The sequence below is a fragment of the Antedon mediterranea genome, chromosome 8, assembly GCF_964355755.1.
Source record: "Antedon mediterranea chromosome 8, ecAntMedi1.1, whole genome shotgun sequence".
In the NCBI taxonomy this organism is placed as follows: domain Eukaryota; kingdom Metazoa; phylum Echinodermata; class Crinoidea; order Comatulida; family Antedonidae; genus Antedon; species Antedon mediterranea.
In genome coordinates, this window is record NC_092677.1 from 10,532,204 (window position 1) to 10,557,639 (window position 25,436).

The following is a 25,436-nucleotide window of genomic DNA, read 5'->3' on the forward strand; positions in this document are numbered from 1 at the left end:
ATAACATCGTATTAGCAGTCTTGGAACAATGACTGGATTTGAACCAGAGACCCTAGGATTGATTGATAAAAAAGCCCATATATGAACATGATGATGTCATATCACTACCATAGTTGGACATATCACTACCATATTTGGGCACATTTGTTTTGTCAAACTAGTTTGATAGTGTAGACAGAGCTTTACAATGATACATAATTCAAGCTGGTTTTATTGCATTAAATGCATATTTGATACACATACCTGTTTCACAATTTGTTCCAGAAAATCCAGAGATACATGCACAAGTGTATGAGTTTCCAGATGCCATGCATGTTCCACCATTTTGGCATGGGTTGGTGGCACAAGGATCTGTGGCTGCAGAAACAATTAGAAAGTTACTCATTATTATAGTGTTGTATATTTGGGACTGCTCCATAATCTCTTTGCTTTCTTCCTTATATATTTACTCTCATCTATATATAAATTTACGTAAGGGCAAAATTCGGTAAATCGCGCCTTACTTCTAGAATTTTCACTCGATGGTATGTAAAGTTGGTTCGTACTTTCGGTACTGATTTTAACCGCCTGATGTAACCCTGTTTACTAATTAAATTGAGTTAGATAATTAGTTATTGACGATTAAAACGAATTTAGGTTCAACGATTTGCCCCAAATAGGGGTGTTTTCCGATCGTGGTATACACTGTCTAATGGATGTCCATCTTGAAAAATACCCGCCAAAAAAATGCGAGAAGGCTTCGCATTTTTCTATCTCCTCCTACGATAATTGTTTTTAATAGCTGAAAACCGGTTGAACAGCTAGAGTACACCATCATAATGTTGAAGACAGGCCGATTTTCTTTAAAAAATACTATTTTGATAGATTTAATATACGATTATACAAATTTATTGATTTGCGATGAATGGAACATCCCAATCTCTCAGTCTGCCAGAGTTTGGTTTAACACAAGTACTGTAGGTAAATTTATGAGCCCTTGGTTTAACACATACGGTAGGTAAATATATGGGCCCTTTGAGAATAAACTTGCAATACTTTGACAATACTGTAAATACCTATTAACTATTTTTCATTTGAATCGAACATTTCTTACTGTGAATGTTCGTACTGTTAGATGTAATATAAAAATATATACAAATAAACTTTATTACTGAGACTGTGGATAGGCTCTACTGTTAGATATACAAATAAACTTTATACTGACAGTTCCTTCTCAACGTTTGTATTAATTAATAATTACCAAAAATATAAACGTCGTAGTGGTGTATCGTGACATGTACTTTAATATTTCAATCGATTATGACAGTGACAGTTTTAACAAAGTATTAAATCGCAAATGTTTTAGGCCTACTGTATTTAGAGGTATATTATTTATAGGCCTATAAAACATGAACAAAATATTTCGTTACTCAGTGGATAAAGAATATATTTAAAAATTGTTCCTCTTTGTACCTATCCGCTTTCCCATCCCTCAACCCTAATGTTACATAGCGAGGAGGCTTCGCATTTTCCTATCTCCTCCTACGATAATTGTTTTTAATAGCTGAAAACCGGTTGAACAGCTAGAGTACACCATCATAATGTTGAAGACAGGCCGATTTTCTTTAAAAAATACTATTTTGATAGATTGCTAGAGTACACCATCATAATGTTGAAGAAAGGCCAATTTTCTTTAAAAAATACTATTTTGATAGATTTAATATACGATTATACAAATGTATTGATTTGCGATGAATGGAACATCCCAATCTCTCAGTCTGCCAGAGTTTGGTTTAACACAAGTACTGTAGGTAAATTTATGAGCCCTTGGTTTAACACATACGGTAGGTAAATATATGGGCCCTTTGAGAATAAACTTGCAATGGGTTCGGAAAATGTTAAAAACCAATTTCTATTATTTGAATCGGTAAACAGTTTCCATTTATTATACATTGATAATGAAACATGAAATATTCCTATTTATGTCCCTCGAGGTTCATTACAATTTATATTTAGTAGTCCCACGGACTTCATCTTAGCCACTCCCCCCGAGTGCTAAGGCCAAATTTATGATACCCTACTTTCTATGTAAACAGCTTGATTACATCATTTTACAGACAAACGAAACTTTTTTAAACCTACTGTTTCAATAAATGAGTATAATACTGTATACGTTTTCATAAGTAAGTGCATATACATTTTCGTGTTTTCATTGACGAGATTGTAATAGTAACTTCAGTAACTATTACAGTACTTATTTATTATACGACACAAGACAATTGTATCTGACAGGTACGTACATTATTCTAAAAAATAAGTCTAGATAGATCCCTTAGGCGTCATAAATCACAGGCCAACAAATCAGTACTCATGACAGAAATTCGACCCAGTTTGGTTCACACAAATGTTTACAGGAATTTCAACACCACAACCGATGATTTGCCCTAAATATTTAGGTAGACTACAGTTTAATTTTTCACTGAATAGGAGCTTGCATTTCCGATTTCCATTTCGCAGAATGTCTAGGTCTATTTATTTAGTTTGGTTCTTATAATATATAAATACAATCAACTTTATTACTGCGGTTCCATCACCACCACCACGTGCCACCCAATTCCCGTACATACATTTCCATTTCTCCCTAATTTCTTTAATCCACATAAATTAATTGTCCTTTATGGAATCCAGTATTGGTTTTGTTGTCTCTATTTCTGAATACCCCAATTAGGGGGACACTTCCGTTTTTGTTTAGTGTCCCAAAAAAGTCCCCGTCCGTGGATTCTACTGTATTCGAGAACCATCTGTGAGCACCCCTAGATGGTACGCGAGCGAAGCGAGCGTGCCATCTAGTAATTAAAATTTATACTAACATTTCGATGATAATAGTTACTAAGAGATATTTATAATCTAATAATGAATTTTATCTCATCGCAATTTATACATAAAATTATACAAACATAATACCATAACCTCAAAAAGAAGCCAATGGACTGCTTCTTTCAAAAGTAATCTTGGGTTAAATTACCTTATTTCTTTGATATTCAAATAGTCTATATCTATATCTCAAAAAGAAACCCATACCATCTTAAAAAAAACACACAATGGGCTTTTTTCAAGATTATTTTTGAAGACCAAAGAAGAGGCTTCTTTTCAAGGTTTTACGATATCACAAATTATACATCCAAGATTTCATCAAAATGGCAATAAGCAGTTAATGAAACAAATTGAATGAAATGAAACGTGTAGGCCTACACTTACCCGAGAATGTTTCACAATTTGTGCCAATGTAAAAGTCTGGACAGGTACACGTGTAAATAGTACCAGAAACCACACATTGTCCGCCATTCTGACATGGTGAACTATCACAAGGTCCTGTTGTTCCTATGAAGGCTATCAACATATAAAAGAATAAATTTAAGATTCTATAATTGTAATATTGTTTAAAAAAGCTAAACTTCACAATGGACATGTTCATATAAAATATTGTGACTTAGTTATCATTATTATAAGGTTAGCAAGATAAAGATAAACTATTCATATATATTTATTATCCTTTTATTTTGTTGCATAAAAGCTGAACCAATAAGGTTGTGTGCAATAGTAAATCCAATGCAGTTTGGTTAAATCTATGTTATGAATTAGTTAATCATGTTTAAACTATGTTTCTATCACCAGAACCATGGAGCGAGTAAGGCTCGAACCCTTGCTGATGTTAATGGCAGGGTATTACCGTTCCACTATCTAACCGTTTGTCCAGCTTTTTTTACATTTTTCCAAATGTGATATTTGATATTTATTTTATTTTTTTTACAATATGGTAAACCTGTTTAAAGGGTAAACAAATTAACCACAGAGGCTATGCCGGGAAGCTAAGTAATTCAGATAGGCTGCGGAGTAGAACAGTTATAGATGACATGGACTACAGGTTGATTTTCGAATGCGGGTCAGTCAGTAACAATAACAATAAATAATGATCAGGTGTTTATGATATACAGTATCTATGGTGAAAACATAAGATTACTTACTTTGACAATTGGTACCAGAGTAGGAAGATGTACAACTACATGTATAAGAATTGGTGTTGCCAATCACATTACAGGTACCACCATTTGAACATGGATTAGTAGCACATGCATTAGCTACAAAAAGAAAGTAAATAAAGTAATTAATGAGACATTTTGATTTTCCTGATTATGGTAATGACAATGTACTACCTCTATTAAGGGGACACCTTCGGGGACCAACAAAGAACAGAGGTGCACATCTTGAATAGATCCGTAGTGTTAAAACATATCTCCTTGTTTGCTTTAAAAGGGTTGTCACCTTAATAGGGGTGTATTAAAGGAAAAGGCTCTTATCATAGGCCTATTACACAACAGACTTCCACAATCCAACCTACATCATTTCATTTCATCAGTGTTAGTGTAAATTTTAAGATATTGTAGGTTATTTTTGTGGAAGTTGCTTTTGTTAATTTTCTGGTGAAATTTTTTTCTCTTTTTGTTTTGTATGATTTGTATATGGATGTACTATTCCAAATAAAGGAAATGATTAAATGAATATACTGTATAGCTTCCGGTGATGCTACCAAGAACCGCCAGCAAATGTTCCATATAATGACCACCTAGTGTGACAACAATCCCAATAATCATGATTTTAAACCGTTGATGTTTTTCTGGGATGGGGTTGTACTGCTTACATAAAATACCCCAAGGTTTGGAATCAAAAATAAATGCTGTTGTTAATCTACACTTACAAGTAACTTCACAATTGTGGCCAAAGTATGGGCTGACACAATCGCAGAAATAATCAGTTCGTGATTCGTAACTATGATAACAGTTTTGACACGTCCCACCATTAGCACATGTTGATCTTGATGCAAACGTACATACATCATATGTTGTCTGTAATGCTGCCAAAAGAAATAATTAATTTAATCATTAGTCATAAATAAGTGTATATTCTAAAAATGTAGGTAGGATAAACATAGCAAAATATTGTCTATTCTATTTAAAAAAATGTTTCCTGATGTACGCTATAAATATGTTTGAAAATATGAATACAATATTTTTGTCTTCTCTAAAAAATGTGATGCATTATTTGTGGAGTAGAGTGGAATATATGATTCTATTTTAGCTAATATTTGACCATTCTAATTATGAAGAGTTAAATTATGGTAGTGGAGCCATAGTTTGGTGGTTAACATGCTTGTCTTTCAATCTAAAGATCTGGCAATAAATGACTTAGTTCCAGGGTTGTTTCTATTCCACTCACTGAGCCTCAAATGATACTTAGTTTATTATAAACACTATATAGTTTATCCATCCGATAATTGTTACTTTCTATTGGATGCATATGGAAACAAAATTGTATCTACAGTAACTAGACCAACATTAATGTAAACATACCGGACGTTGCCAAAAATGTGTCACAGTTTGGTCCTGAATAGCCAGAAGCACACACACACGTGTACTGGTTGACATATGGATTGAAGGAGCCAGTGTCACTGCGATAGCTGTTATAGCAAGTACCTCCATTGGAGCATGTAGTTGTAGTACAAGCCTCATAACTTGGTATAAATACTACAAGTATAGAAAACAAATTAAAATGTCAAATAATGTAAATGAATGTATTTCATTTCATTTATTCATGGTGAAACACGGTAAAATACAGTACATGGTTGAAATTACAAAAATGAGGTAAATTAGGAAAAAAAAAAACAGTTCAATGTGAACAAACTGCAAACAAAAATTTTTCTTAGCCAGTTGTATAAATATTTGAGCGGAAACTTTCTAGTGAAAACAAATTAGAGGCAATACAGTATATGTTTTAATATATGGCCAACCCTTGTTAAATATGGTGGTGATATACGCAAATATGGTAGTGATGTGACATCATCATGTCCATATATGGGCACATCACATTTTTTGTCACATAAATGTTGATAGTGTAGAAAAGGCTTTATACATATTGAGTGTGGGTATAAAAAAAGACTAATTCGCCTCTTGAGATGCTAGAAAACAGTTAACATTAAACCTATACAATATATTCTAGTGAGTATGAGGTGATATTCAATCTTAATGACATACCTGTTTGGCTTCCACAGTTAACACCAACAAAGCCAGCTGGACAGACACAGATATAGAATGTATCATCCATAGTAAGACAAGAGCCACCATTCAAACAAGGAAAGGTGTTACATGGATTTTCGTTCACAGTTACCACTAAAGAAAATAATATACTATACTATAATACACAGAATTTTTACATATTTAACAGTTTACAATAAAGATGTATTGTCCCTTTGACTAATTCCAAAACAATTTTTAAAAAAAGATTTCGAAAAAAGTGGGTCATTTTGAAGTATCATAATAGTTATTAACTTTCACCAAAAATTAGTAAAAAAAAAATAATTTAGCTGAAATACAGATGTTTTTTGACAGACAGAAGTCAAAGTTTTCGATCAAAACATATCTCATAATGCAACGCGCTTGTTTGGCTACTTTGTATGCATAATCATAAAACTTCCTCGTGATCTGTGTGAAAACACCTTCTCAACCGTGACGAGTTGTAAACAATCCTAATTAGCATCAGGCATAATGCATACCCGTAGTTTGAAATCTTTGTTTACTTTCGCTCGCGACGATTTGTAATCAAATTAATTTACCTGTTAATTACGTAAACTTGTTGTTTTTTGCTCTAATTTTCGACTTAAAGTGAATAACTTTAATATAACTTTGATATGGCCAATTTAAATTAATTAAATTTATAAATATATTGACCTTCATTTTTTTGTGTTTCAAGGGACAATACATCTTTAAGTATTCTTAACATTTGGTTAATTTTGTATCAGTGACACAACAAAAAAATTGTAAAATTAAAATTAACTGATTTTAAATTTTATATTATTAGGTAAGCTTATTTACCATGACTCTGCAGAAAAAAAAATCTTAACTTTTATAAAATCTGAAACATTTTAAAATAATTTAAGTTTACAAATATACAAATAGTACAATATTGGTGGACTGATTAATAATAAAAGTTTAAAATAAAATGATTTGATCAATGGGCCAATAGTATTATGAATAAGGAAACGTAGACCATAAGATATTGCATTCAAATGCGATTTGATTTTTGTTTTTATCAATTATTACTATGTACTTATATGTATTGTTTTTTAAATTGCCTTACGTGAGGTGAATAAAGAATTTGACTTTGAGTTGAACTTTGACTTTAACTAATTGTCCCATTTTGGTTGATGTTGATGCCAATGTTAATTTTCTACTCTGAAGTAAATTGTAATTAAGAGCAAATACACGCACATAAAACTAGTTCTCTTCAACTGATGGCGTATCCCGAAAGTTGTTTTAATACATTTATAAAAGAGGCAGTTTTAACCTATTTGATTAGGATTTTCTTTTCTCTATCCTGCCTATGCAGCTCTTTCATTCTATTTTGTTATATACTATTCACACATAATGCATGCTAGGCAAGTAATCAGTACTCTCACTACCAGTGATTGACCAGGTGGGCTTTTTCGAGATAAACTGTATTTGAATGTCAAAGGAATAGAATTGTGTACGATCGTGTTTACCAAATATCAATATATTAATGACCTTACCATCCACTTCAATTATCTCAACAATCATGCTTCATATATTTATTTTACAATCTAATCCAAATGGCACTTTGATTAGATTGTATAATTTTGTCTTGTCTGCTTCTTAGGAAAATATGTAAAATTGGCAGGGAATCTCTAAAAAATCCTATTATTGTAGTAGGAATTTACAACATTAGCAGCATTCTTTTCGAAAAGAAGCCTGCCACATCCCCCACCCTCTCCCCACTTCAGTTTGCAAAAGTAAAGGTAATCTCAAAAAGAAGCCTGCCACATCCCCCACCCTCTCCCCACTTCAGTTTGCAAAAGTAAAGGTAATCTCAAAAAGAAGCCTGCCACATCCCCCACCCTCTCCCCACTTCAGTTTGCAAAAGTAAAGGTAATCTCAAAAAGAAGCCCACAAATATGGATAATCTCTATTAAGATTTACCTAGTTGACAGTTAATTCCAGTCCATCCTGAAACACACTGACAAGTGTACGAGGTGCTACCACATACACCATTGTCAACACATGTTCCTCCATTCTGGCATGGGTTAATAGTAGCACAGGCTAGTTCGAGACCTAGATATAAGAATATAAAATGATTCATCTTACAAATTGAAACTGACCACCAATTACATAAATATAAGATTTAATCGGTTTAGTTTCAGAGCACTATATGAATTCACAGTTATAACAGGTCATCTGCTAAAATTATTATCAGACCAACCAGAGACAACTGTTGGGACAAGAAGTATATTTTGCCATAATTGACCATTCCCATCAAAACTTAAAATATTATTCTGGTCCTCAAGCTTAACTGGAAACTGAGGAAATTCGGATTAGGCCTTCCACGGACCCACGGCAGCCAGCAGTGCAGCACCTGGTAGATCAGCACACTGGGAGACGATCCCCTACTCTTTTCAAATAGTGTACCAAATTCTTTAACATGCACTGGACCAATGGCTTTACATCTGGATGAGGCGATGAGAGTAAAGCATCTTGCCTAAGGATGCAATTAGTATGGTACAAATAACCTCGAACCCATGCCTATTACATGCTAGTCCGATATTATCATTACACAATTACTATCTGGTGTATACACAGCACTCGCCGCTATTTCTAGACGGTGTCTCATCAAGAACGCAATCGGGCCCAACTTGATGTGATGAAAACCGGTGTTTCAACGATGTATGGCCAACATCATGAGATGATCTAATCAGCATTTTGATATTAAATATTTTTTGAATTGCAGCTTTCTGTATATGTGGCCATTTCATATTGACGCTCGAATAAAACTAAACTTACGTTGTTGACAATTTGCTCCAGTATAGCATGATTGACATGTACATGTGTATGTAGAACAACCTGTATTTACAGTACCAGCTATACAAACTCCTCCATTCTGACATGGGTTGCCTGCACATCCATTATTTACTGAAACCAAAAACGAACGTCAGTCTAATAAATCAGCCTAAAATTGTTCCAGCTAAAATTTATTTCAGTATACATAGTGATAGGGTCAAGTAGCATAGTATTTTTTAACAGTTGAATTTAAATTCACTAAATGTCACATCAAAATTATTTTTGTGATGGCATTATTTTAATGTATAGTCAATGAAGTTAATGAGAAAAATAAATAATAAAAAACAGCTAAAAAATAATGCATATTACAAGCATATATTGTAGGTAAAGCTATAGAAAGGGTTTTCAGTACTGTACAGCAGTTAGTAAAAGACACAAAGACTTACCAGTAGAACAGAAAGCTCCACTAAAACAGCCAGAACATTGGCAAGTGTAACCATCGCAAGTTGAACCTGTGGCTACGCACACAGCCCCATTTTGGCATGAATTATTTTCGCAGGCATCAGATACTATAACATAGTTTAAAAAACATTATTAATTTTATTACTTTATTACAAACATATATTTTAGGCTCCACAATGTTGAATGGATGAAAAATATTCCCATTTTCAATTCATGATCATTCATTCAACACACATTTTAGTGAAAGGTTTGCAAACAAATTGATCAAATGAAGGTGGACGGTTAAACTAGTTTTTTGTTAATGATCAACTATAGAAAGATGTAAAACCTACGTGTTTGACAGAATTGGCCACTATAGCACGTGGGGCAGTTGCATTGGTAAGTGGTACATCCACTGCCTACATTGGCACAGGCAGCACCATTCATACACTGATGATTGTCACAGGCAGAAACAGCTACAAAATAGAGAAAATATAAAAACATTTGTTCAGATGCCATTTATAAACAATCTGTAACATGGTGGGACCAAACCCTATTAGTCACACAGGCTATTCACCCCTTACTATCCTCGATGCCTACATAACTTGGAACACTACATTCCTGAGGTGGGTCTTCCAAGTAAAGTAAATCAGGATGTGGTACCATTTAATTATTCATCCTTCCTGTCCACTTAATATAAATATATATTTTGTAGTTAAGTTAGTTAGTTCGGGTATTGATTCTTGAGACTATCACATCAGTCAGAATCACTACATTTTCACATTGTTTTATAATCTTACTTTTGATTGAATAAATAGTATATTTTGTACATTGAATACTTTTGTGCCATCGTTATTGTCTATGCCCTCGACACGACTACCGTTACACAATCATACACATTTACACTAATCTACACTATTACACCAAATCTTATATTTAAATAAAATTGTTTTTTTAGTTGGAACAAGCACTCAACACTAAAATAAACAATGTATTTAGAAAATTATGTAAGATAGAAAAACATTGATAGTAAAAACAAATACAATAATTGTTTATTTTACAGTTGGTTAGTGTCAACTGTATGAAAAATAACTGAAACTCACATGTTTCACAGAATTGTCCAGTGTAGCAATTTGGACAAGAACATGTGTATGCTGTACAGGAACCAGAAACTTGGACACAACCACCTCCATTCTGACAAGCATTGTTAGAGCAAGCATTCAACACTGATAAAACAAACATGACATGAATTACACACATTGTGTACTAGACTAATAAGAGTAACAATTTAGATTGACTATGAATAATGATATACAAGTAGAAAAGAAAATGAAACTCACAAGTTTCACAGAATGTTCCAGTATAACAATTTGGACAAGAACATGTGTATGCTGTACAGGAACCAGAAACCTGGACACAAGCAGCTCCATTCTGACAAGCATTGTTAGAGCAAGCATTTAACACTGATAAAACAAACATGACATGAATTACACACATTGTGTACTAGACTAGGAAGAGTAACACTTTAGATTGACTATGAATAATGATATACAAGTAGAAATATAAATGAATTGAAACTCACAAGTTTCACAGAATTGTCCAGTGTAGCAATTTGGACAAGAACATGTGTATGCTGTACAGGAACCAGAAACCTGAACACAACCAGCTCCATTTTGACAAGCATTGTTATCACAAGCATTCAGTACTAAAATAACAAAACAATGTACTTAGAAAATATGTAACATAGAAACATCTAATATAAATTATAAAGTGTGAATAAAAATATACAAATCATTTTTGTTATAGTTGTTTAATCAACTGGATGCAATATGAATGAAACTTACAAGTTTCACAGAATTGTCCAGTGTAGCAATTTGGACAGGTACATGTGTATGCTGTACAGGAACCAGAAACCTGGACACAACCAGCTCCATTCTGACAAGCATTGTTAGAGCAGGCATTCAACACTAAAACATGATGACGAAACAATAATAAGTAACAGAAAACACATGGCAAACTATTACAAACACTAATATTAAGAAAAGATAATTATATAGCAAAATTGCGATATATGAATCGTAATAGGAAATGTACTGTAGCTCCATTGTAAAAAGCACTGGATTAGTTCTCACTTTGCAAAATATGTACCATAGAATAAAAATAACAATAATAATATGAAAATAAAAGAGTTTATAAATGTTTATATAGATAAAGATGGCTTAGTGATCTGGAGGTCGTGGGGGTCGTGGGGGTCGAGTTCAACTTGAGAATTACTTGCAAATATCATTGCAAGTATTTTCAAATGTACTTAGTATTTTGTCAGATTAATATTAATATTAATCTTTATCATATGATAACAATATTGACAAAAATAGTTAAGATATTTGTTAAATAAAATGTATTGGTATATATTGTTTATAACTATTAAGTAGAAAGATAAAGTTAACATAATTTACAAAATGAAACATAAAATATGTAAAATTCATAAATTAACGAAACTTACAAGTTTCACAGAATGTTCCGGTGTAGCAGCCTGGACAAGAACATGTGTATGCTGTACAGGAACCAGCAACCTGGACACAAGCACCTCCATTCTGACAAGCGTTGTTGTCACAAGCATTCAACACTATATAAAAAATATTTCAAAATGTCAAATTTCAAACTATATTTTGAAATAATGTAATTATCTATTTTGCTAATAACAATAAGCACAGCAATATTAAGTACTGCAAAAATATAAAAGATAAATGTTAAATATGCGAACATAAGAACTAGCATATAATACAAATATCAAGTGATTAACTTACAAGTTTCACAGAATTGTCCGGTGTAACATGATGGACAGGTACATGTGTATGCTGTACAGGAACCAGAAACCTGGACACAACCACCTCCATTCTGACAAGCATTGTTGGTACAAGCATTCAACACTAAATAATAAAACAATGTACTTAGAAAATATGTAACCGAAATCTTGTATTATGTATTGTCAATTTAGAATTGGTTATGAAGGATTTACAGTTGTTTAGTCAACTGTGTGAAAATAAATGAAACATACAAGTTTCGCAGAATTGTCCAGTATAACAGTTTGGACAAGAACATGTGTATGCTGTACAGGAACCAGAAACTTGGACACAACCAGCTCCATTCTGACAAGCATTGTTGGAACAAGCATTCAATACTGGAATAACAAGAAATAATAAAATAATGCACAAATATGTAACATAGAAACATCTAATATAAAATATACTGGATGCAACATGAATGACACGTACAAGTTTCACAGAATTGTCCAGTGTAACATGATGGACAAGAACATGTGTATGCTGTACAGGAACCAGAAACCTGGACACAACCAGCTCCATTCTGACAAGCATGGTTAGAGCAAGTATTCAACACTGATAAAACAAACATGACATGAATTACACACATTGTGTACTAGACTAAGAAGAGTAACAATTAAGAGTGAATTTGAGTAATGATATGTAAGTAGAAATGAAAATGAAAGTCAAAAGTTTCAAAGAATGTTCCAGTATAACAATTTGGACAAGAACATGTGTATGCTGTACAGGAACCTGAAACCTGGACACAACCAGCTCCATTCTGACAAGCATTGTTGGAGCAGGCATTCAACACAGATAAAACAAACATGACATGAATTACACACTTTGTGTACTAGACTAAGAAGAGTAACAATTTAGATTGACTATGAATAATGATATGCAAGTAGAAATATAAATGAATTGAAACTCACAAGTTTCACAGAATGTTCCAGTGTAACAATTTGGACAAGAACATGTGTATGCTGTACAGGAACCAGAAACCTGGACACAACCAGCTCCATTCTGACAAGCATGGTTAGAGCAAGCATTCAACACTGATTAAACAAACATGACATGAATTACACACATTGTGTACTAGACTAAGAAGAGTAACAATTAAGAGTTACTATGAAAAATGATATGCAAGTAGAAATGTAAATGATACTAACAAGTTTCACAAAATTGTCCAGTAAAACAATTTGGACAAGAGCATGTGTATGCTGTACAGGAACCAGAAACCTGGACACAACCAGCTCCATTTTGACAAGCGTTGTTGGAACAAGCATTCAACACTACCAATGCGTGGTAATTAATTTAAGCATAGTATTTGAAATCTTTTATAGTATTTTTAGTTTATAGGCCTACTCAATTAAAATAATAAATATGGACATATTTTTTGACTTACAAGTTTCACAAAATTGTCCAGTATAACATGATGGACAAGAACACGTATATGCTGTACAGGAACCAGAAACCTGGACACAACCAGCTCCATTCTGACAAGCGTTGTTGGAACAAGCATTCAACACTGAAATAATAAAATAATGCACTTAGAAAATATGTAACATAGAAACATCTAAAATAAAATATACAGGATGCAACATGAATGAAACGTACAAGTTTCACAGAATTGTCCAGTGTAACATGATGGACAAGAACATGTGTATGCTGTACAGGAACCAGAAACCTGGACACAACCAGCTCCATTCTGACAAGCATTGTTGGAGCAGGCATTCAACACTGATAAAACAAACATGACATGAATTACACACATTGTGTACTAGACTAAGAAGAGTAACAATTTAGATTGACTATGAATAATGATATGCAAGTAGAAATATAAATGAATTGAAACTCACAAGTTTCACAGAATGTTCCAGTGTAACAATTTGGACAAGAACATGTGTATGCTGTACAGGAACCAGAAACCTGGACACAACCAGCTCCATTCTGACAAGCATTGTTGTCACATGCATTCAACACTGAAAAAAGCAAATATAAAATTATTTAAAATGTCACAGAATTTTTGTATTTCAAACTATTTAGAAATAATGTAAATATCTATTTTGCTAATAACAATAAGCACAACAATATTAAGTACTGGAAAAAGATAAAAGATAAATGTTAAATATGCGAACATAAGAACTAGCATATAATACAAATATCAAGTGATTAACTTACAAGTTTCACAGAATTGTCCGGTGTAACATGATGGACAGGTACATGTGTATGCTGTACAGGAACCAGAAACCTGGACACAACCACCTCCATTCTGACAAGCATTGTTGGTACAAGCATTCAACACTAAATAATAAAACAATGTACTTAGAAAATATGTAACCGAAATCTTGTATTATGTATTGTCAATTTAGAATTGGTTATGAAGGATTTACAGTTGTTTAGTCAACTGTGTGAAAATAAATGAAACTTACAAGTTTCGCAGAATTGTCCAGTATAACAGTTTGGACAAGAACATGTGTATGCTGTACAGGAACCAGAAACTTGGACACAACCAGCTCCATTCTGACAAGCATTGTTGGAACAAGCATTCAATACTGAAATAATAAAATAATGCACAAATATGTAACATAGAAACATCTAATATAAAATATACTGGATGCAACATGAATTAAACGTACAAGTTTCACAGAATTGTCCAGTGTAACATGATGGACAAGAAAATGTGTATGCTATACAGGAACCAGAAACCTGGACACAACCAGCTCCATTCTGACAAGCATGGTTAGAGCAAGCATTCAACACTGATAAAACAAACATGACATGAATTACACACATTGTGTACTAGACTAAGAAGAGTAACAATTAAGAGTGAATTTGAGTAATGATATGTAAGTAGAAATGAAAATGAAAGTCACAAGTTTCACAGAATGTTCCAGTATAACAATTTGGACAAGAACATGTGTATGCTGTACAGGAACCTGAAACCTGGACACAACCAGCTCCATTCTGACAAGCGTTGTTGGAGCAGGCATTCAACACAGATAAAACAAACATGACATGAATTACACACATTGTGTACTAGACTAAGAATAGTAACAATTTAGATTGACTATGAATAATGATATGCAAGTAGAAATATAAATGAATTGAAACTCACAAGTTTCACAGAATGTTCCAGTGTAACAATTTGGACAAGAACATGTGTATGCTGTACAGGAACCAGAAACCTGGACACAACCAGCTCCATTCTGACAAGCATGGTTAGAGCAAGCATTCAACACTGATAAAACAAACATGACATGAATTACACACATTGTGTACTAGACTAAGAAGAGTAACAATTAAGAGTTACTATCAAAAATGATATGCAAGTAGAAATGTAAATGATACTAACAAATTTCACAAAATTGTCCAGTAAAACAATTTGGACAAGAACATGTGTATGCTGTACAGGAACCAGAAACCTGGACACAACCAGCTCCATTTTGACAAGCGTTGTTGGAACAAGCATTCAACACTACCAATGCGTGGTAATTAATTTAAGCATAGTATTTGAAATCTTTTATAGTATTTTTAGTTTATAGGCCTAATCAATTAAAATAATAAATATGGACATATTTTTTGACTTACAAGTTTCACAAAATTGTCCAGTATAACATGATGGACAAGAACACGTATATGCTGTACAGGAACCAGAAACCTGGACACAACCAGCTCCATTCTGACAAGCGTTGTTGGAACAAGCATTCAACACTGAAATAATAGAATAATGCACTTAGGAAATATGTAACATAGAAACATCTAAAATAAAATATACTGGATGCAACATGAATGAAACATACAAATTTCACAGAATTGTCCAGTGTAACATGATGGACAAGAACATGTGTATGCAGTACAGGAACTAGAAACCAGGACACAACCAGCTCCATTCTGACAAGCATTGTTAGAGCAAGCATTCAACACTGATAAAACAAACATGACATGAATTACACACATTGTGTACTAGACTAAGAAGAGTAACACTTTAGATTGACTATGAATAATGATATGCAAGTAGAAATATAAATGAAACTTACAAGTTTCACAGAATTGTCCAGTGTAACAATTTGGACAAGAACATGTGTATGCTGTACAGGAACCAGAAACCTGAACACAACCAGCTCCATTTTGACAAGCATTGTTATCACAAGCATTCAGTACTAAAATAACAAAAAAATGTACTTAGAAAATATGTAACATAGAAACATCTAATATAAAATATAAAGAGTGAATAAAAATATACAAATCATTTTTTATATAGTTGTTTAGTCAACTGGATGCAATGCAACATGAATGAAACTTACAAGTTTCACAGAATTGTCCAGTGTAGCAATTTGGACAAGAACATGTGTATGCTGTACAGGAACCAGAAACCTGGACACAACCAGCTCCATTCTGACATGCATTGTTGGAGCAGGCATTCAACACTGAAACAACAAACATGACATGAATTACACACATTGTGTACTAGACTAAGAAGAGTAACAATTTAGAATGACTATGAATAATGATATACAAGTAGAAATGTAAATGAAACTCACAAGTTTCACAGAATGTTCCAGTATAACAATTTGGACAAGAACATGTGTATGCTGTACAGGAACCAGAAACCTGGACACAACCAGCTCCATTCTGACAAGCATTGTTGGAGCAGGCATTCAACACTGAAACAAAAAACATGACATGAATTACACACATTGTGTACTAGACTAAGAATAGTAACAATTTAGATTGACTATGAATAATGATATGCAAGTAGATATGTAAATGAAACTCACAAGTTTCACAGAATTGTCCAGTGTAGCAATTTGGACAAGAACATGTGTATGCTGTACAGGAACCAGAAACTTGGACACAACCACCTCCATTCTGACAAGCATTGTTAGAGCAAGCATTCAACACTGATAAAACAAACATGACATGAATTACACACATTATGTACTAGACTAAGAAGAGTAACAATTTAGATTGACTATGAATAATGATATGCAAGTAGATATGTAAATGAAACTCACAAGTTTCACAGAATTGTCCAGTGTAGCAATTTGGACAAGAACATGTGTATGCTGTACAGGAACCAGAAACCTGAACACAACCAGCTCCATTTTGACAAACATTGTTATCACAAGCATTCAGTACTAAAATAACAAAACAATGTACTTAGAAAATATGTAACATAGAAACATCTAATATAAAATATAAAGAGTGAATAAAAATATACAAATCATATTTGTTATTAGTTGTTTAATCAACTGGATGCAATATGAATGAAACTTACAAGTTTCACAGAATTGTCCAGTGTAGCAATTTGGACAAGAACATGTGTATGCTGTACAGGAACCAGAAACCTGGACACAACCAGCTCCATTCTGACAAGCATGGTTAGAGCAAGCATTCAACACTGATAAAACAAACATGACATGAATTACACACATTGTGTACTAGACTAAGAAGAGTAACACTTTAGATTGACTATGAATAATGATATACAAGTAGAAATATAAATGAAACTCACAAGTTTCACAGAATGTTCCAGTATAACAATTTGGACAAGAACATGTGTATGCTGTACAGGAACCAGAAACCTGGACACAAGCAGCTCCATTCTGACAAGCATTGTTAGAGCAAGCATTTAACACTGATAAAACAAACATGACATGAATTACACACATTGTGTACTAGACTAAGAAGAGTAACAATTAAGAGTGAATTTGAGTAATGATATGTAAGTAGAAATATAAATGAAACTAACAAGTTTCACAAAATGTTCCAGTATAACAATTTGGACAAGAACTTGTGTATGCTGTACATGAACCAGAAACCTGAATACAACCAGCTCCATTCTGACAAGCGTTGTTGGAGCAAGCATTCAACACTACCAATGCGTGGAAATTAATTTAAGCATAGTATTTGATATCTTTTATAGTATTTTTAGTTTATAATAGGCATAATCAATTACATTTATCAATATGGACATATTTTTTGACTTACAAGTTTCACAGAATTGTCCAGTATAACATGATGGACAAGAACACGTGTATGCTGTACAGGAACCAGAAACCTGGACACAGCCAGCTCCATTCTGACAAGCATGGTTAGAGCAAGCATTCAACACTGATAAAACAAACATAACATGAATTACACACATTGTGTACTACACTAAGAAGAGTAACAATTTAGATTGACTATGAAAAATGATATACAAGTAGAAATGAAAATGAAACTCACAAGTTTCACAGAATGTTCCAGTATAACAATTTGGACAAGAACATGTGTATGCTGTACAGGAACCAGAAACCTGGACACAACCACCTCCATTCTGACAAGCATGGTTAGAGCAAGCATTCAACACTGATAAAACAAACATGACATGAATTACACACATTGTGTACTAGACTAAGAAGAGTAACACTTTAGATTGACTATGAATAATGATATACAAGTAGAAATATAAATAAAACTTACAAGTTTCACAGAATTGTCCAGTGTAACAATTTGGACAAGAACATGTGTATGCTGTACAGGAACCAGAAACCTGCACACAACCAGCTCCATTTTGACAAGCATTGTTATCACAAGCATTCAGTACTAAAATAACAAAACAATGTACTTAGAAAATATGAAACATAGAAACATCTAATATAAAATATAAAGAGTGAATAAAAATATACAAATCATTTTTGTTATAGTTGTTTAATCAACTGGATGCAATATGAATGAAACTTACAAGTTTCACAGAATTGTCCAGTGTAGCAATTTGGACAAGAACATGTGTATGCTGTACAGGAACCAGAAACCTGGACACAACCAGCTCCATTCTGACAAGCATGGTTAGAGCAAGCATTCAACACTGATAAAACAAACATGACATGAATTACACACATTGTGTACTAGACTAAGAAGTGTAACAATTTAGATTGACTATGAATAATGATATACAAGTAGAAATATAAATGAAACTCACAAGTTTCACAGAATGTTCCAGTATAACAATTTGGACAAGAACATGTGTATGCTGTACAGGAACCAGAAACCTGGACACAAGCAGCTCCATTCTGACAAGCATTGTTAGAGCAAGCATTTAACACTGATAAAACAAACATGACATGAATTACACACATTGTGTACTAGACTAAGAAGTGTAACACTTTAGATTGACTATGAAAAATGATATGTAAGTAGAAATATAAATGAAACTAACAAGTTTCACAAAATGTTCCAGTATAACAATTTGGACAAGAACTTGTGTATGCTGTACATGAACCAGAAACCTGAATACAACCAGCTCCATTCTGACAAGCGTTGTTGGAGCAAGCATTCAACACTACCAATGCGTGGAAATTAATTTAAGCATAGTATTTGATATCTTTTATAGTATTTTTAGTTTATAATAGGCATAATCAATTAAATTGATCAATATGGACATATTTTTTGACTTACAAGTTTCACAGAATTGTCCAGTATAACATGATGGACAAGAACATGTGTATGCTGTACAGGAACCAGAAACCTGGACACAACCAGCTCCATTCTGACAAGCATTGTTATCACAAGCATTCAGTACTAAAATAACAAAACAATGTACTTAGAAAATATGTAACATAGAAACATCTAATATAAAATATAAAGAGTGAATAAAAATATACAAATCATTTTTGTTATAGTTGTTTAATCAACTGGATGCAATATGAATGAAACTTACAAGTTTCACAGAATTGTCCAGTGTAGCAATTTGGACAAGAACATGTGTATGCTGTACAGGAACCAGAAACCTGGACACAACCAGCTCCATTCTGACAAGCATGGTTAGAGCAAGCATTCAACACTGATAAAACAAACATGACATGAATTACACACATTGTGTACTAGACTAAGAAGAGTAACACTTTAGATTGACTATGAACAATGATATACAAGTAGAAATATAAATGAAACTTACAAGTTTCACAGAATGTTCCAGTATAACAATTTGGACAAGAACATGTGTATGCTGTACAGGAACCAGAAACTTGGACACAACCACCTCCATTCTGACAAGCATTGTTGGTACAAGCATTCAATACTGGAATAACAAGAAAGATAAATGGTTAAAAGAGATAAGTATAAATGTAGTTGTGCTATGTACAGTAGTTGTTTAAAACAATCGCAATCGCAGAAACTTACAAGTTTCACAGAATTGTCCGGTATAACACGATGGACAGGTACATGTGTATGCTGTACAGGAACCAGAAACCTGGACACAGGTAGCTCCATTCTGACAAGCGCTGTTAGAACAAGCATTCAACACTGCAAAATATAGGAAATTATATGCATTCTTTACTTTCTAATCATCTTTGTTATGTTAAAAAAATTTGATCCTTCTTTTGAGATGTAAAAGAATAAAGAATTACATAAACTTACAAGTTTCACAGAATTGTCCAGTGTAACAATTTGGACAAGAACATGTGTATGCTGTACAGGAACCAGAAACCTGGACACAACCGCCTCCATTCTGACAAGCATTGTTATCACAAGCATTCAACACTGTAAAATAAAAGAAAAACATTTTTAAATCGTCGTTTTTTTTTTAATTATTACCATTGTTAATTAATTAGTAGATTATTTAATAGTATAACAAATGCAAGAAAAAGAGACACCACCAGCAATAATACTGAAAATGAATAAATGTAAAGAAGTATTATGTTGGACAAGTTTTCAGTAAAAATAACTCACATGTTTCACAAAATTGTCCAGTGTAACATGTTGGACAAGAACATGTGTATGCTGTACAGGAACCAGAAACCTGGACACAAAAAGCTCCATTCTGACAAGCATTGTTGGAGCAAGCATTCAACACTACCAATGCATGAGAATTTAAGCATAGCATATATAAAATCTTATATAGTATAGGTATTTTATAATAGGCCTGAAAAATTCATGCAATTCTGACAAGAATTATTCGAATCCATGGAAATTTAAGAATAGTATATTAAACCTATATGTAGGCCTACTAATTTAAATTTCTAAGTAACGACATAGGTTTAAACTCACATGTTTCGCAGAATTGTCCTGTATAACAATTTGGACAAGAACATGTGTATGCTGTACAGGAACCAGACACCTGGACACAACCAGCTCCATTCTGACAAGCATTGTTGGTACAAGCATTCAATACTGGAATAACAAGAAAGATAAAGTGGTTAAAAGAGATAAATATAAATGTAGTTGTGCTATGTACAGTAGTTGTTTAAAACAATCGCAGAAACTCACAAGTTTCACAGAATTGTCCGGTATAACACGATGGACAGGTGCATGTGTATGCTGTACAGGAACCAGAAACCTGGACACAGGTAGCTCCATTCTGACAAGCGCTGTTAGAACAAGCATTCAACACTGCAAAATATAGGAAATTATATGCATTCTTTACCTTCTAATCATCTTTGTTATGTTAAAAAAAATTTGATCCTTTTTTTGAGATGTAAAAAAATAAAGAATTACAGAAACTTACAAGTTTCACAGAATGTTCCAGTATAACATGATGGACAAGAACATGTGTATGCTGTACAGGAACCAGAAACCTGGACACAACCGCCTCCATTCTGACAAGCATTGTTATCACAAGCATTCAACACTGTAAAATAAAAGAAAAACATTTTTAAATTGTCATTGTTTTGTAATTATTACCATTGTTAATTAATTAGTATATTATTTAATAGTATAACAAATGCAAGAAAAAGAGACACCACCAGCAATAATACTGAAAATGAATAAATGTTAAGAAGTATTATATTGGACAAGTTTTCAGTAAAAATAACTCACATGTTTCACAAAATTGTCCAGTGTAACATGTTGGACAAGAACATGTGTATGCTGTACAGGAACCAGAAACCTGGACACAAAAGGCTCCATTCTGACAAGCATTGTTGGAACAAGCATTCAACACTACCAATGCATGGGAATTTAAGCATAGCATATATAAAATCTTATATAGTATAGGTATTTTATAATAGGCCTGAAAAATTCATGCAATTCTGACAAGAATTATTCGAGTCCATGGAAATTTAAGAATAGTATATTAAACCTATATGTAGGCCTACTAATTTAAATTTCTAAGTAACGACATAGGTTTAAACTCACATGTTTCGCAGAATTGTCCTGTATAACAATTTGGACAAGAACATGTGTATGCTGTACAGGAACCAGACACCTGGACACAACCAGCTCCATTCTGACAAGCATTGTTGGTACAAGCATTCAATACTGGAATAACAAGAAAGATAAAGTGGTTAAAAGAGATAAATATAAATGTAGTTGTGCTATGTACAGTAGTTGTTTAAAACAATCGCAGAAACTCACAAGTTTCACAGAATTGTCCGGTATAACACGATGGACAGGTGCATGTGTATGCTGTACAGGAACCAGAAACCTGGACACAGGTAGCTCCATTCTGACAAGCGCTGTTAGAACAAGCATTCAACACTGCAAAATATAGGAAATTATATGCATTCTTTACCTTCTAATCATCTTTGTTTGGTTTTAAAAATTTGATCCTTCTTTTGAGATGTAAAAGAATAAAGAATTACATAAACTTACAAGTTTCACAGAATGTTCCAGTATAACATGATGGACAAGAACATGTGTATGCTGTACAGGAACCAGAAACCTGGACACAACCACCTCCATTCTGACAAGCATTGTTATCACAAGCATTCAACACTGTAAAATAAAAGAAAAACATTTTTAAATTGTCATTGTTTTGTAATTATTACCATTGTTAATTAATTAGTAGATTATTTAATAGTATAACAAAAGCAAGAAAAAGAGACACCACCAGCAATAATACTGAAAATGAATAAATGTAAAGAAGTATTATATTGGACAAGTTTTCAGTAAAAATAACTCACATGTTTCACAAAATTGTCCAGTGTAACATGTTGGACAAGAACATGTGTATGCTGTACAGGAACCAGAAACCTGGACACAAAAGGCTCCATTCTGACAAGCATTGTTGGAGCAAGCATTCAACACTACCAATGCATGGGAATTTAAGCATAGCATATATAAAATCTTATATAGTATAGGTATTTTATAATAGGCCTGAAAAATTCATGCAATTCTGACAAGCATTATTCAAATCCATGGAAATTTAAGAATAGTATATTAAACCTATATGTAGGCCTACTAATTTAAATTTCTAAGTAACGACATAGGTTTAAACTCACAAGTTTCGCAGAATTGTCCAGTATAACAATTTGGACAAGAACATGTGTATGCTGTACAGGAACCAGACACCTGGACACAACCACCTCCATTCTGACAAGCATTGTTGGTACAAGCATTCAATACTGGAATAACAAGAAAGATAAATGGTTAAAAGAGATAAATATAAATGTAATTGTGCTATGTACAGTAGTTGTTTAAAACAATTGCAGAAACTCACAAGTTTCACAGAATTGTCCGGTATAACACGATGGACAGGTGCATGTGTATGCTGTACAGGAACCAGAAACCTGGACACAGGTAGCTCCATTCTGACAAGCGCTGTTAGAACAAGCATTCAACACTGCAAAATATAGGAAATTATATGCATTCTTTACCTTCTAATCATCTTTTTGATGTTTTAAAAAATTTGATCCTTCTTTTGAGATGTAAAAGAATAAAGAATTACATAAACTTACAAGTTTCACAGAATGTTCCAGTATAACATGATGGACAAGAACATGTGTATGCTGTACAGGAACCAGAAACCTGGACACAACCAGCTCCATTCTGACAAGCATGGTTAGAGCAAGCATTTAACACTGAAATAAAAAAAAACAATGTATTTTGGAAAAAATGTAAAATAGAAATATCTATTTAAAAAATATAACATGTGAAGAAAAACATAAAATCATTTATAGTTGTTTAGTCAACTGAATAAAACAAAAATGAAACTTACAGGTTTCACAGAATGTTCCAGTGTAACATGAAGGACAGGCACATGTGTATGCTGTACAGGAACCAGAAACCTGGATACAATTAGCTCCATTCTGGCAAGCATGGCTGGAACAGGCATTCAACACTGAGTATATGCAAAAAGTTATTATAATTATTGTATCAATATACATAACATAAAAACGAAGCCAAAATGTGTAATCTTTACCTGAAATTCTTAAAGAGTAATTGTGTTAAAACATATATGTACTATCTTTAATCATAAATCTATAGTGCCACAGTTTCTGTAAAATGCTAATTATATAACAAACTTGGTTTAGGTCTAACTCTAATACCAATGCTGGCACAATTGAACTTACAAGTTTCACAAAATTGTCCAGTGTAGCAATTTGGACAAGAACATGTGTATGCTGTACAGGAACCAGAAACCTGGACACAACCAGCTCCATTCTGACAAGCATTGTTGGTACAAGCATTCAATACTTGAATAACAAGAAAGATAAGGGCGTTAAAAGAGATAAATATAAATGTAATTACGTTTCATGTTCAAACCAAATAGTAGGACCTTCTGGTAATTATGTTATCACAGATCGTATTACGTGCACCACTAGAAATCTAGTTTATTGTATTTCGTGTACTAAATGTAATATGCTTTATATTGGTGAAACTAAACGCAGGTTAGGTGATTCTAAAGACTCCCGGATTACCTATAGCCACCCATTTTTGTAATAATGAGCATTCCCTTTCGGATATTACAATTTCTGGTGTTAAAGTATGTAATTGTTCTGAGACATCTCGTAGAATTATAGAAGAAAGAATAATTGTAAAGCTTGGCACTCTTGCCCCTACCGGCATAAATGTACAATTTAGATCCTTTAAACATTAATTTTGCCAGAGACATTCACATATTAACAATTATTTACACTTGAAGCTTTTGTCTTTGTTTTAAATTTCCTGCTTTATAAGCAACCATTCCTGCTTTGTACCCCATAGCTTTTGGAGGCGTGCCTTTATAACTATGCCTTTTGTTTGTTAACATCTTTGATTGGCTGATTTGTTTTATTATGTAATTTTGTGACTTATATATGTTATCCTTTGTTACAATTCTTTTCACCTGATGATGGGCTATGCCCGAAACATGTCGTTAAAATAAATCTATATTGAGGCAGTTTTAACTTATTTGACCTTGTTTTTTTTCTATATCCTGCCTATGCAGCTCTTTGATTTATAAATATAAATGTAGTTGTGCTATGTACAGTAGTTGTTTAAAACAATCGCAGAAACTCACAAGTTTCACAGAATTGTCCGGTATAACACGATGGACAGGTGCATGTGTATGCTGTACAGGAACCAGAAACCTGGACACAGGTAGCTC

General features: G+C 33.2%; 1 protein-coding gene across 1 annotated transcript in view; it reads right to left on the reverse strand.

Annotated features, from left to right (window-relative positions):
- LOC140057604 (uncharacterized) overlaps positions 1-25,436 on the reverse strand; it is a 63,296-nt gene that overhangs the window by 7,073 nt on the left and 30,787 nt on the right. Inside the window, exons 43-93 of the mRNA XM_072103320.1 lie at positions 24,066-24,188; positions 23,806-23,928; positions 23,568-23,690; positions 23,350-23,472; positions 22,721-22,843; positions 22,484-22,606; positions 22,265-22,387; positions 21,636-21,758; positions 21,398-21,520; positions 21,179-21,301; positions 20,549-20,671; positions 20,312-20,434; positions 20,088-20,210; positions 19,851-19,973; positions 19,589-19,711; positions 19,113-19,235; positions 18,876-18,998; positions 18,614-18,736; positions 18,377-18,499; positions 18,140-18,262; positions 17,664-17,786; positions 17,427-17,549; positions 17,164-17,286; positions 16,927-17,049; positions 16,690-16,812; positions 16,453-16,575; positions 16,186-16,308; positions 15,737-15,859; positions 15,264-15,386; positions 14,578-14,700; positions 14,327-14,449; positions 14,005-14,127; positions 13,551-13,673; positions 13,078-13,200; positions 12,382-12,504; positions 12,131-12,253; positions 11,827-11,949; positions 11,168-11,290; positions 10,906-11,028; positions 10,664-10,786; positions 10,427-10,549; positions 9,677-9,799; positions 9,329-9,451; positions 8,886-9,014; positions 8,028-8,159; positions 6,069-6,203; positions 5,388-5,561; positions 4,736-4,891; positions 4,005-4,118; positions 3,238-3,369; positions 244-357 (exon numbers count right to left, since the gene is read on the reverse strand). Coding sequence (XP_071959421.1) covers positions 244-357; positions 3,238-3,369; positions 4,005-4,118; positions 4,736-4,891; positions 5,388-5,561; positions 6,069-6,203; positions 8,028-8,159; positions 8,886-9,014; positions 9,329-9,451; positions 9,677-9,799; positions 10,427-10,549; positions 10,664-10,786; positions 10,906-11,028; positions 11,168-11,290; positions 11,827-11,949; positions 12,131-12,253; positions 12,382-12,504; positions 13,078-13,200; positions 13,551-13,673; positions 14,005-14,127; positions 14,327-14,449; positions 14,578-14,700; positions 15,264-15,386; positions 15,737-15,859; positions 16,186-16,308; positions 16,453-16,575; positions 16,690-16,812; positions 16,927-17,049; positions 17,164-17,286; positions 17,427-17,549; positions 17,664-17,786; positions 18,140-18,262; positions 18,377-18,499; positions 18,614-18,736; positions 18,876-18,998; positions 19,113-19,235; positions 19,589-19,711; positions 19,851-19,973; positions 20,088-20,210; positions 20,312-20,434; positions 20,549-20,671; positions 21,179-21,301; positions 21,398-21,520; positions 21,636-21,758; positions 22,265-22,387; positions 22,484-22,606; positions 22,721-22,843; positions 23,350-23,472; positions 23,568-23,690; positions 23,806-23,928; positions 24,066-24,188 — 6,375 coding nt within the window. The remainder of the gene's footprint in view (positions 1-243; positions 358-3,237; positions 3,370-4,004; positions 4,119-4,735; positions 4,892-5,387; positions 5,562-6,068; positions 6,204-8,027; positions 8,160-8,885; positions 9,015-9,328; positions 9,452-9,676; positions 9,800-10,426; positions 10,550-10,663; positions 10,787-10,905; positions 11,029-11,167; positions 11,291-11,826; positions 11,950-12,130; positions 12,254-12,381; positions 12,505-13,077; positions 13,201-13,550; positions 13,674-14,004; positions 14,128-14,326; positions 14,450-14,577; positions 14,701-15,263; positions 15,387-15,736; positions 15,860-16,185; positions 16,309-16,452; positions 16,576-16,689; positions 16,813-16,926; positions 17,050-17,163; positions 17,287-17,426; positions 17,550-17,663; positions 17,787-18,139; positions 18,263-18,376; positions 18,500-18,613; positions 18,737-18,875; positions 18,999-19,112; positions 19,236-19,588; positions 19,712-19,850; positions 19,974-20,087; positions 20,211-20,311; positions 20,435-20,548; positions 20,672-21,178; positions 21,302-21,397; positions 21,521-21,635; positions 21,759-22,264; positions 22,388-22,483; positions 22,607-22,720; positions 22,844-23,349; positions 23,473-23,567; positions 23,691-23,805; positions 23,929-24,065; positions 24,189-25,436) is intronic.